This window comes from Saccopteryx bilineata, chromosome 5 (genome assembly GCF_036850765.1).
Source record: "Saccopteryx bilineata isolate mSacBil1 chromosome 5, mSacBil1_pri_phased_curated, whole genome shotgun sequence".
Taxonomy (NCBI): domain Eukaryota; kingdom Metazoa; phylum Chordata; class Mammalia; order Chiroptera; family Emballonuridae; genus Saccopteryx; species Saccopteryx bilineata.
The window spans coordinates 158,073,524-158,087,397 of record NC_089494.1 but is presented as its reverse complement, the minus strand read 5'-3'; the positions used below and the strand labels follow the sequence as shown (position 1 = coordinate 158,087,397).

General features: G+C 40.4%; 1 protein-coding gene across 2 annotated transcripts in view; it reads right to left on the bottom strand.

Annotated features, from left to right (window-relative positions):
* MINDY3 (MINDY lysine 48 deubiquitinase 3) overlaps window positions 1-13,338 on the bottom strand; it is a 100,440-nt gene extending 87,102 nt beyond the window's left edge. The window contains exon 1 of one of the 2 annotated variants that reach the window (XM_066280865.1): window positions 13,023-13,338. In XM_066280865.1, the coding sequence (XP_066136962.1) occupies window positions 13,023-13,116 (94 nt within the window). In that variant the 5' untranslated portion in view covers window positions 13,117-13,338. The remainder of the gene's footprint in view (window positions 1-13,022) is intronic. The other variant, XM_066280867.1, reaches the window with a different exon arrangement.
* Between the last annotated feature and the right edge of the window lie 536 nt (window positions 13,339-13,874).

Here is a 13,874-nt window from a genome sequence, read left to right as displayed (position 1 = left end):
TGAGTCCAACTATATGACATTCTAAAAAGACAAAACTATGTAGACAGCAAAAAGATCTGTGGATAACAGTGGGTAGAAGAAGAAGGAACAGAGAGATGAATAAGTGGAGCACAGAGAAGGTAGTGAAAATACTATGAAACCACAATGATGGATACATCATTGACAAGACACATAGAATGTATTACACCAAGTGTAAGCCTTAATGTAAAGTATGGACTGTAGGTGATGATGTATCAATATAGGTTCATCAATTTTAACAAATGTAACTATCACTCTGGGGGATGATACTGATAATGGGGGAGGCTATATATACTACTGTAGGAGCAGGAGCTTGGGGCTGATGCTGGACATGGCCCTTCCCCTCCCAAGATGTTAGACGGCAGCCTTAAGGAGGGAGATGCCTGGTCCTGGAAAGTTTCCACGAGTGTACAGAAAGGAAGGTCAGACTTTCCTATACACAAGTCAGAGTGTTCTCTGTTCTTAGTATCCTCTTCTTTCTTTTTTTTTGTATTTTTCCAAAATGAGAAGCAGAGGTGAGGGGGGTGGACACAGACAGACTCCTGCATGTGCCCGACCGGGATCCACCCGGCATGCCCACCAGGGGGTGATTCTAGCACCTGAGGCAGAGGCCATGGAGCCATCCTCAGTGCCCGGGCCAACTTTGTTACATGGAGCCTCGGCTGCGGGAGGGGAAAAGAGAGACAGAGGGGAAGGAGAGGGGAAAAGAGAGGGGGAAGGGCAGAGAAGAAGATGGGCCCTTCTCCTCTGTGTTCTGACCCGGAATCGAACTGGGGAATTCCACACACCAGGCCGATGCTCTACCGCTGAGCCAACTGGCCAGGGCCTTAGTATCCTTTCTCCTCCCTCCTCTGGTATGTAAGAAGGAGGAGTGGAGCTGCTTAGGGGTGGTTCTTGCTAGCCCAACTAGTCGCCATTGGGCTTCCCTCTGTAAAGTGGGTAATAATCGGCTATGTCCTCTACTTCTGCTCCTCCTGGTGCTTTTTTTTTTTTTAATTTTTTTTAAATATCCAGGTACTGGATTGACATCCCCAGCTTTGCAATTGGCATAGATGGCAGAATATTCCAGAAAGTGCCACAGTTGACTCAACTGTTGCTACTGACATGCCGTCTAGGAAATCATGGGGGACAATCCCGGAGAAATTGCCAGGGGCAATCCCAAAACTGTTGCCAGGAAAAATCCCAGAAGAGTCACCGGGGGTAATCCCAGGATCACCAGGAACAATCACGGAAAAGTCACCTAGGGTAATCTCAGGGTGGCCTTTTGACACCATGTGGTATGAGGTGGCAAGCTTCTTGGACTCATGGGGTTTGCCACAGGAGTTGGGGGGATGCCCCCAAAATGCTATGGGTATGCTACAGACCTTGTGGAAGGTCGATGAAGTATACATCTCTTACCTAAAAAGAAAGATCTGTGCCTTGTTGTGGCAGCTGTTGGCTGGCTATTCCTTCAGGCACTAAAGACAGTTACTGTGAAGCTAGAGAGGGAGCTGGAGTTGGAAAAGGAGTCCTTTAAACATCTTGGAGCCTCTCCTGGAGGTCCGGTAGTTGCTGTGGTCCCAGGAACAAAGGGGCATTAAACACCATCCCAAACCTTGTTCAGGTTGTAGGAGTAGGAGGGGTTAATAGCACAGCCTCAATGTGAAGGGGAAAATGGCACTCTTAAAAACTCAAGCAGCAGCCCTGGCTGGTTGGCTAAGCGGTAGAGCGTTGGCCTGGCGTGTGGAAGTCCCAGGTTCAATTCCCGGCCAGGGCACACAAGAGAAGGCCCATCAGCTTCTTCCCCCTTCCCCCTCACCTTTCTCTTTATCTCTCTCTTCCCCTCCTGCAGCCAAGGCTCATTGGAGCAAAGATGGCCCAGACACGGAGGATGGCTCCATGGCTTCCACCTCAGGCGCTGGGATGGTTCCAGCCACAGCAGAGCAATGCCCAGATGGGCAGAGCATCGCCCCCTGGTGGGCATGCCAGGTGGTTCCTGGTTGGGCATATATGGGAGTCTGTCTGCCTTCCCCAACCTCTCACTTTGAAAAAATACAAAAGAATAAATAAAAATAAAAATAAAAACTCAAGCAGCTCTGAGTAGCCCATGCCTGGTATTTCCCCTCCCTCCTCTCCAGCCTCCTTGGAAAGCTGTCAAAGACAAATGAAAATCTTGCCTTCTCTACAACTATGAATAATACTGTTTATATATATGGTAAAAATATAAAATTATCCTAAATGGGTTTTTTCTTTTTTTTGATTAGGTAGTCTGGAAAAGCATTTGATATTATTACTGGTGTAAGTTTAATATCTTTTAAAGTCATTAACAGGAAATATGTGTCTGTTTTGCCTGGCTTTACAAAAGGTTCCTGTTATCTCTGCTATGTTTTTTGAAAATAGGAGTGTGTTTGCCAGTGAAAGAACCTGTTTCTAGAAATTATGAAATCTGTTCATAAAAGTATCAATCTAAAGAATGCAAATTACTCAGTTCTGGTTGTCATTAAAGGTCAAAGTTTCTAAAAATTAAGAAAATTCTAATCAAATCAGAAAGGAACTGTACATTTTTTAAGAAATTAGTCAAAAGGAGTCAAGCAACATTCTCAATGACAAGAGATACCAAACAGATGCAACAGAAGGCCTCTCTCCAACCTTCCCAATGTTTAAATTATACGAGACAGAAAAGACTTTAGGTTATTCCTGTGGGTCCCTGGAATACCTCAAGGATTTGTTCTCTCTTCTAACAAAAAAAAAAGTTTTGGACTAATTAGGGCCTCTTTAATATGCTTGAAATTACATGGGAAGCTTTAAAAAATATAATAATACATTATTCTATTTGTATACATATACTTTTATTTGGTAGATGAAATTCTCTGAAAATCTCCTAGAGTCTACAAGGTTCTAAAATACTTTCATTTGTTATTCTGATTGTTAACTTAAATGCTGTTAAAGAAACAAATTCCTTTGTCAGTTGCATTATATTCAGATTTATAACCATGTCATTTTAAGCCTTTTTTTTTTTTTTTTTTGCATTTAGAGACAGACATTGGTTTTTTCTGAGCATTTGCAAATATATTGCTTCTTCAGGAAAATCACTGGGCAGGACTCAGACTTATCCTAAAATATGGGAATAGATTCTCAGATCATGCCTTTGAACCATATGAAAATTTATAGAACTCTGGGAAATAATTGAATTCATGAAAATACTGACAAATAATCAGGATAAATAGAAATTAACTGGGACTAGGTAAACTGAAAATAATTACTTTATGACTCTGTTCAAAACATTGTTAATTTTTTTTAAAGATTTTATTTATTCATTATAGAGAGGGGGGAGAGAGAGAGAGAGAGAGAGAGAGAGAGAAGGGGGGAGGAGCAGGAAGCATCAACTCCCATATGTGCCTTGACCAGGCAAGCCCAGGGTTTCGAACCGGTGACCTCAGCATTTCCAGGTCGACGCTTTATCCACTGCGCCACCACAGGTCAGGCTAAAACATTGTTAATTTTTAAATCTTTTTTATTTTCCAGAAATAAGGAAACTTGTTTCTTAAAGCAATTTAGTGACTTATATCTTTATAAGCCATATTGGGGCATTTATCTTTTTCTCCCTACTTGATCCCTCTAGAATCTGGCAACTTTTAATAAGTATTACTATAAGAGGAATATATTTGTTTGAATCCAATTAAGAATCTGTTCCTTTTATAAGATGCAGAACCAGTTTCCAATTGCAGTTTTATTAACCAAAATTTTGACTGGAATGTCATGTCTGGAGAGGATATACCTGGCTCTGGTCGTCACCAGAAAGCTTCAAGGAGCCCTGGCTGGACAGTTCGGTTGGTTAGGGCATCATCCCAAAGCGCAGAGGTTACCGGTTTGATTGCCAGTGAGGGCATATACAGGAATAAACCTATGTTCCTGTCTGTCTGTCTGTCTACCTGTCTATCTCACTCCCTTTCCCTTCCTCTGTCACTAAAGTCAATAAATAAAAATTTTAAAAATAAAGTAAAATTTCTAAAGAAAAAGAAAAAAGAGAGAAAGCTTTAAGGAATTAAGATTGACTTTGAAGCTATTAAGAGCCAACGGAGCCTGATCAGGCAGTGGTGCAGTGGATAAAGTGTGGGACTGGGATGTGGAAGACCCAGGTTCGAGACCCCGAGGTCGCTAGCTTGAGTGTGGGCTCATCTGGTTTAAGCACAGCTCACCAGCTTGGACACAAGGTCGCTGTCTTGAGCAAGGGGTTACTCGGTCTGCTGTAGCCCCACGGTCAAGGCACATATGAGAAAGCAATCAATGAACAACTAAAGTGTCGCAACAAAAAACTGATGATTGATGCTTCTCATCTCTCTCCATTCCTATCTGTCTGTCCCTATCTATCCCTCTCTCTGACTCTCTCTCTGTCTCTGTCAAAAAAAAAAAAAGGAGCCAACAGAAAGCCCTGGCCAGCTTGCTCAGTGAATAGAGCATCGGCTTGATGTATAGATAGATCTCCTGGGTTCGATCCCTGGTCAGGGCACACAAGAGACGCGAACATTTGCTTCTCTCCCCCCTCCCTATCTCTTCCCCTCTCTCAGCTAGTGGCTTGATTAGTTTGAGTGTTGGATCCAGGCACTGAGGATAGCTTGCTGGTCAGAGCATGAGCCTCAGGCGCTAAAAACAGCTTGGTTGATTTCAACATTGGCTCCAGATGGGGGTTGCCAGGTAGATCCCCATCCAGGCACATGCAGGACTCTGTCTCACTATCTCTCCTCCTCTCACGTAAAAGACAAAAAAGAACAAAACAAAAAAAAGAAAGAGAGAGAGAGAGAGAGAGAGAGAGAAAGAAAGAAGAAAGAAAGAAAGAAAGAAAGAAAGAAAGAAAGAAAGAAAGAAAGAAAGAAAGAAAGAAAGAAAGAAAGAAAGAAAGAAAAGAAAAGAAAAGAACCTCAGGACATTTTGGGAAACCTTAAGAGCTTGAGGTATTCAACAAAACCTATGGGTACTACAGGCAAAGCCCGATGGTAACTGTGTGGCTTTGCTCTTTGCCCAGAAGGACTAACTAAGGCTCAATCTAATATTCCTTATAAAATTCTAGCAAAGCAGATTTTTAAGACTATATGGTCAACTGCTATTCCTGTTGTGTTTATGCAAATAATCAGGCCAAACTGAAACTACACTTAATGCAGTAAATAGACTGGTCTTAATTTGGCTCTTTAATAAAAATGAGCATAATTTTAGGGAGAAACAGGTTTCAGTAGAATCTATAACACAGTTATGAATATCAGAAACTAGACTAGATCCTGAATTTTCCTAGTTTTCCTACATTGAACCATTCATCATAATTCTTGTCATTCTGACTTTTGTCCCAGTAATACTAAGATTTGAAACACAGATTGTCTTTACCAGGTTACAAATGCAGCTCATACTCAGGGAATACCACCTCTAGGTACCATCACCATCTCCTTCCGTGTCCAGGTCTCATCACCCATTTGACAGAGAACAAGGATCTCTTGGCTCTGAAGGAAAACATCACCCCTCTTCAACAGAAAGCAGCTACAGAAGAGACCCTGCACTCCTTTTCCCTGAAAGAATCTTTGATGAGATATACTAGGTAATTAGACAGACATGAACAGAGTAAGGACCATAGGCCAGACATCAACGATTGCCAGGAGAGAAAACCCCAGGTGCCTAGCTATGGGCAAGGCTGGAAGGACAGGGGCCTCGCCTTAAAGGTAACCCTTCCTCCACTAGCATATTGCTAGTCATGCAGATTAGATTCCCTTAGTAGTGGAATAGACTAGGGTGCAGAGAATAGTACTTAAGCATTAACCCCTAGGAATAACACCTAAGACTCAGTTGTATTTCAGCCCCAGGCCCACAAAAGCAGCAAAATAATTACTAATCTCATAAAAATAAGATAGCTAAAAGTAACATTGGGGAATGTAAGAAGAGAGACAATAGACATACTCCCAATACATTAGTCTTACACTCTGTATTATAGAACTGTCGAGTGTTTTTTCTTTCAAGCTTAGGGATGCCCACTGGACTGCTCACCTAGCCCAGATGTCAGACCTTGAAAACCAGACCAAAAGCAGGAGTCCACAGCTCTGACTGCAATACCAGACCCAATCTAAGTCTTTGAGGAAAGTAACAAAGCTATAACCTTATCTCTAAGGACAGTGAACCTACCAAAGCCTAATGAAAAAAAGAATATGGAGCTGAGAAAGAACACATAGTCACATTTCTTGCCCATCCCAGACCAACCCTGATCACCCTATAAAAGAGGTCTGTAAACTGAAGATGTTAAGGTGGGCTATAAAGGCACTTAGACCATGTTCCACACAGAATATTGTATATATATTCCTGGCAATGCATATAATATCATTGGCCTTATTGGGCTTTGCTTTTACCTTCTGATTCATGGCTGCAGCTTGTATTGTATGTGTAGCATCTGGATGTAATGTGCTAATGCTCTAATCACATAGATAGTTCACCAGAAGAATTAACGTGTAGATTGTGAGGTGGAAGACCAATGTCAGGGTAGAATGTGGGGCTGATGCTGGACATGGCTCTTCCCCTCCCAAGATGCTAGATGGATGGTTGGCTAGCAGCCAAACGAAAGAAGAAACACAGCCTGGACCCAGGAAATTCCCACCAAATGTACTGAGGGGAAGGTCAGACCTTCCCATACACGAGCCAAAGTGTTTTCTGCTGTTCTTAGTATCCCTTTCTCTTCCCTCCACTGGTGCATAAGAAAGAGGGAGTGAGCTGCTTAGGGGTAGTATATGGGATATCTCTGTTCCTTCCCCACATTTTTGCTATGATTCTAAAACGACTCTAAAAAAAAGTTTTAATTAAAAAAATCATTTGACCCTAAAAAAAAATTCCACTAAAAACTCCAATCACTACACTCTCAAGGATCACCTAGTTGTCTATATGGACTGTCTAACTTTCCTTACTCCACACAACTTACTTAACCGATAATAATCTGGTTTTCAAACTATGGCTACAACTCATTCTCACCAGTTCCTCATCAATAAAAGCTATTTCTTCAAGTCTTTTTTTTTCTTTTTTTTTTTCTTCTTTTTCAAGTGAGAGGAAGAGAGATAGAGAGACAGACTCATGCATGCGCCCTGACTGGGATCTACCCAGCAACCCCTGCCTGGGGCTAATGTTCTGCCCATCTGGGGCCATGCTTGCAACCAAGCTATTCTTAGTGCCTGAGGTGGAGGCTGCATGGAGCCATCCTCAGCATCTGGGGCCAGTGTGCTCAAACCAATCGAGCCATAGCCGCAGGAGAGGAAGAGAGAGAGTGTGAGAAAGAAGGAAGAGGGAGGGGAGGAGTGGAGAAGATGGTTGCTTCTCCTGTGTGCCCTGACCACAAATTGAACATACACACACTGGGCTGATGCTCTACCACTGAGCCAACTGGTCAGGGCTAATCTTTCTTTTTTTAATCACCCAGAGAATCATCTGAAGTGCTGACCACTGACTTTTTAAAAACCTTAGTCCTTTGGCTGTATTGGTCCCTCTTGCTCCAAATTTTCCTTTTCTGTTTCTTCTCACTCTCCTTGATCAACTTTCCTTAAATGCTAATGTTCCTCAGGTGTTGGTTTTAGAATCTATGCTCTTTCCATTCTACACATTCACCCTGCGTAACTCATCTACTCACAGCATTTAATTCAGATACAGACACACTCTAAATGCTTTACAAGTGAGCTACCTGGCCATGGCTATGTATTTCCTAGCTTTAAAAGGAATTAACATCATAAAATGGCTGAGTTTTTTTTCTGATTAGATCTGAAATAAACATCTAAAGCTTTTGACCCTAAATATATCATTTTGCATCACATTCCATAGTAGTAAAGACATAGAAATCTTTGTCAGTCTTATAACTCATAACTAATTTAAACCTCAGCCATGAATCTGTTTAAATTTTCTAGTCTTTTATTTTTATATGACTTACTATGCATATACACACTATTTAAACCAGTTGCACAATTGCTGCCTCTATAATTTTAGTCTTTCTTATAAACAAAAGGCCACAGAAAGACTTGATTTGTCACTTCAAGTCACATGGTATTGGCTGAGTCACATGGCACTGGGCCTTAGTTTTCTCTATAAAAATGACAATATCTTTATATATCTTTAAAACCTTTGTTTGTAGATATAGCTTCCAAAAATCTATAATTAATGGAGTTAGGAAGAAATTTAACCAAGTGTAATCTAAACTGTGGTGGCTCAGTGAATACAGTGTCAACCTGGAACACTGAGGTCGCTGATTCGAAATCCTGGGCTTGCCCGGTTGAGGCACATATGACAAGCTACAAGCAAGCAATGAACAACTAAAGTGAAGCAACTGTGAGTAGGTGCTACTCACTAATCCTCCCTCCTCTCTCTGTAAAATCAATAAAACTTTAAAAAAATATTTTGTTGAATGAGGATAACTACATTTAACTTTGCTATCTCTCAGGGATGTTATAAGGATTAAATGAGAGCTTTGAAAACTGTAAACAATACATTATATAGAATATTACGACAGATACTTTGGACTAAAAAATAGATTATGTATTCAAAGACTAAGAAATAAACTCATATGAAGTTACAAACTGAGTTTTAACAAGTTGGAGTTTAAGTGAATGATAATTTAGGTATGTTAAGGAAAGAAAAATCTATACTTAAGAGAGACACCCAAATGTACTTTGGAACTTTATTTCAAATGTATTATCTCCTAAATATACTTTATGTTTCTATCTTAACTGATCCCTAAGCTTTTCTAAGTTTTTTTTTTTAAGTTGCATTTTTTCATATTACATAACAAAAATTGTCCTTTACCGCAAGTCTAAAATTCTAAATTCAATCAACTAGAGCTCTATCTCCTCCCCACCCCCCTAAAATAAAACCACTGAACTGTTATAAATAGCAAAACTGGGTTTCTCCTTTTCTGGTTAACCATTATATAAAACCATAAAATAACTTAAAAATTGGAGAAAGGGGGCTAACAAAGGAAAAGCTGGTTTTTCCGAGTTTCTACTCCAGCTCTGGGGTGGGGCTGTTGTTGTAACTGCAGTGCTGGAGCACAGCCACACCCGTGTTATCTAGGGCTGCTTTTGCTGCAACGGCAGAGATGACAACTGAGACAGAGGTAATGAAGACCTGGGCTTTTACAGAAAGTTTATTAACCAATGAGCTAGACAATCAATACTAAAAAACCCCTCAAATACCCAATAAGTAAAAATGTTTTCATTTATAGTAAGATTAATACTTGCTTCTGTGAGATCCAAATGACTTTTATTTTGGTTTTGTAGGGATATGGTCAATCTGACCACTTCTTACCATCTCTAGTACTAGTAACCTAGTCTATGACCACCCTGCCCTGGCTCCATACCAGGATTGTCTCTCATTTGATCTTACTGTCTCACTCAATCCATTACAGTCTATTCTCAAATACAACAGTCAGACCAATACTTTAAAAACTTGTCATGTCTCTTCTTTGCTCTAAACCTTTCAATAACCTCTCATTGCATTCAGAATAAAAGCCAAAGTCCTTACAACGGCCTATAAAGCCTTATATAATTTGGGCCATATTATTTCTTGCCTCATCTTTTATTACTCTCTCCTTCCCTCATTCCCCTTCCAGCCAAACTAACCTCCTTCCTGTTTCTTGAAAAAAAAGCCAGGAATATTCTGTATTAAGTCTTCTATAATGGCCATTCTCTCTGCCTAGAACATTCTTTTTTCAACTGTCTGCAATGACTAACTCAGTTACTTCAAATATTTGCTCAAATCTCATCTGTAAATGAAGCTACACCATCCCATCACTCCCCATTTCTTCACTAAGTATTATACATACTTAATTTATACTATATTATGCTTATTATTTGTCTTTTCTCCCACCCTACTAAATGTAAGCTGCAGAGGCCTGAAACACTGTTGTAGTTTGTGGGAAGGGAAGAGAGAATAAATTATATTCATGAATAAGGAGGTAGAAAATATGTACTTTTTCTCCAACTGAGCAGAAGGAAATCAAACAGTAGTGGAGAATAAATTTTCAAGTAAAAAAAATAAACTTTGGCCCTGGCTGGTTGGTTCAGTGGATAGAGTGTTGGCCTGGCATAAGGACAACCCAGGTTCTATCACCAGTCAGGGCACACATGAGAAGCCATCATCTGCTTCTCTTTCCCTCCCTCTCCTTCTTCTCTCCCACTTCTCCTCCCGGATCCAGGGGCTTGGTTGGTCTGAGCATCTGCCTCAGGCACTGAGGATAGCTCCATTGATTTGAGAATCAGCCCCAGACAGGGGTTGCCAAATGGATCCTGGTCCAGGCACATGTGGGAGTCTGTCTCTCTATCTCTCCTCTTCTCACTTAAAAAAAATAAAAACTTCAACCTTTTAATTATGTGACTTACCACTTTTAAAACATCCCAGCCCCAAAACACCTACTCTTAAACTACTCTTAAAAAATAAAAAGTATAAAAGGATTTGCAGGAGTGAATTATCTAAAACTGCCAAATGAATTTAAAAACCAACTATGTGCCAAACCACTTAACACATTATCTAAAAATGCCAACTCAAGATGGGGGGAAAACCCCCAAACACTGTGCTATGGAAACTCCTGCAGTTGATTGTTTTAACATATCGAAAGAATTTAACATGACCGACCAATGTAGCTTCATAAATGAAATATCTCTAGGCAATTTTATAAATATTTGCTCCAAACCACTAATACCTATAACTTGCTTCCACAAAACTAGTGAGATTATAGTTGCCAATTCAAAGCACAGTTACAGACTATGAGAAAAAAGTCAAAGTTACTGTCACACTATGACTGCAGTAAGGCAAGTACAGCAAAGCAGTGCTTCTTGTGCCTAGACCCATAATCCCAAATCCACAACAACCTTTAGCAACAGTTTCTGTCTCTAAGAATGAATAAATGAATACAAGGATTAATATAGCAAAACCAATAACATCCTTCTGATTCAGAGGTGCAAACTTAAAAACACATTATTTAGTTGCCTTAAAAAAAACCGTGCTCAATGTAAGACCTTGAAGAATTACAGACACACAATATAAATGACCTCTCTGAAAAGCAAAAAAGAAAATAAATCCTTTATTTTGAAATGGCATTAATTGAATGAACTTGTTAAGGAACTTTTAATATGACTAAATGGTGGCAAAGTATTATGTAAGTAAACAGTTCTATTTTAAATGATTACCCATCAAATAAATAATTTCTTGTAATTGTCAGGCCATTGACAGAGATCTTTGGCTTATTCTACAAACATTTTCTTAAAAAAAATTAAGCTACCATTTTCTGAGTGTTTACTATATGTCAGATATTGTGCTAAGTGCCTAAGCATATTTACATGTCTTTAATCCTCACAACAACCCTATAAGGTTGACACTACTATTACCTGCATGTTACAAAGAAAACTGAGACTTAAATAAGTTAAATAACTTAAACCAAAAACTCAAATATGCCTATTCAAAAGCTTTCTCTTAAGCATTACTAGCCTATCTGATTTTTCCTTGAATTTGTATCACAGTATTAATATAAATGAGGCTGAATACTACCTTATTCTGCATTGTAAATGTTAATTAATTAATTTTGGCTAATTACAGGGGAAGTAAAATTTTTCTTAAGCCTTCACAGTCTTGTGTATTTTACAGCTGTTCACTATTAGGATAAATAAGTCAAAGTAGAAACTAAGTTTTCAGATAAAATCTGCAAATGTGGCTATCCAAGATTTCAGAAAATATTAGTTAAGTGACAGAACTAAATGTGTAAAAGAAAGTCAAATTAATGTCACGTAATTCACCCCCGGTACTATCAATTTGTGTGCAATTTTAGCCTGGTCATTTACCCTTCCTTCATCACTCACCTGCAAAACAAGAGTGATAAATTAAATAACCTGTCATATATTATGATTCCAACTTTGCGTGCTCTTAAAAGACAAATATCTGGGAGGCAGGAAAGACTTACTTACACTGTGAATTTCTGTTACGAAGTACATATTATGACATGGTAACATATTCACTATGCTAAAATTCCTCCAAATCCTTTGAGAACAGGCAGGTATTCTCTATATAAATGTTTTGATAATAACAGTAATGAATAGCTATTATTTATAGGCCTGTTTTACATACACACATACATTACCGATCCATTATACTGACTCCAAAGCCTGTGATGGTAACCTCACTTAACTTCAGTCTTTAAGTCACCTTAGGTAATGAGTCCATTGTGCTTTAATATGAAAACTTAAGAATTAGGTATAAAGTAGGTAATGAGTCCACTGTGCTTTAATATGAAAACTTAAGAATTAGGTATAAAGTGTCTATCACAGGGCCTGGCACAGTGCATGAATTTAGTAAGTGGTCATTTTATGTCATTATTATTCATATTATCATTAAAACTTACATAACTCAAATACTTGTTGGGGTAATTAGACTGGCACAGAGCTATGGTTCATATTCCTTTGAACTGTTACAGATAGTAAAACATCTCAAAACCAGGGATACTTTGGGTTAAGAGAACACTTTGTAGCAAGCAACGCTGTACTATGCACCATGCCTAAACAACCTAAACATATAATTAAAAGACAAACAACAAAATTGCTTTGTGCAAAGAGCCACTTTGACTTTACTGTGGACTTCTCTCTTCCTTCAAAATCAGACCAAACACCAATCAATAAAGCCTTGTTGGGGGCTAAAGATTCAGGCGGCCACGGCACTTCTTGAGAAACTGACACCGGGGCACACGGCACACCTTCCGTGACACTGCAGCCCAACAACCACCCCTTTTCCTCTCCAGCCAAGGGCAGTCCAGGGAGCGGCTGAGGTGTTTCGGGTCTTTAATGGAAAGCTGTAACCATTCAACCGCTCCCTCCAAGGCAAGCAAGGTGTTTCTACAAAGTCCAGTTTCCGAGCCGGGCATGGGAACTGGGGCAGAGTGCGGGGCACGCGAGGGAGCTGGCTGGCGCGAGAGGCGTCACAGCCAGACTCGCAGAGCAAAGGAAGCAGCGCTGGAAGTGAGAGCCCAGCCAGGGTACCTTGCGTCCAGCGGCAGAAGATGGTGTCAGAGAGACCGGGGCTGCTCTTGGTGCCCCATACCAGCTCCACCAGCTCTTTAGTCAGTTCGGACATGATGGGGTGCCGGCGAGCGGGTCTTTGCTTTCAGGACTCCTGCCCCGGAACATGGGGAAGGGTCGGTTCCAGAGACAGGAGTTGCGGGATGTCAGCGGCAAAGCAGCTGGAAGGTGAGACCCCAGGAAGAGGAAAGAATAGCAAGCTACAACCAGGGTGCCAGCCTGTCAAGACCGCTCCCAGCCGCAGCTAAGTTTCCCTACCGGAAGTCACTTCCGGTTCCTCTTTCGCCAACGCCCCCACACCGGGAGGGCCCAGGGAGTCACCTCCCCGGAAACGGAAGTGGGAGTGCAAGAAGGCTGGTGTTTCTGAGTTCACTCCCCGGCCTGATAGTGAAGCTATTCTCTTAACAAGTAGGGTCATCTGTGGTTGCTGCCAGATTTCTGAAATCCTGAAACATTTCCTCCCTCTATGCACTGCTGTGGTCTTAGCTGGAAGTTATGAGGCCCAAACCCTAGGACCTACAATGTAGCCTGTTTCTTAAAATTTGTAATATTAATAATGCTAAACTACAGCGTAAAGAGTAAGTTGAGTCCCAGGAAGAAACATTCATGTCTGTGTTGAGGACTCCCCATTAATTTGAAGGCTGTCAGCTTCTGTGCCTCCAGAAATTATAGAAAGTTGAACTATTAAAAACAGAATGTGATATAATGTGCATTAGAAATGCCTCTACCAGGTGTAACAGAATGACAAAGCTATTTGTAGGAAAACAGATTCAAAGCAGCCTGTTTGTAAATGGTAGAGCATTATCATCCCTA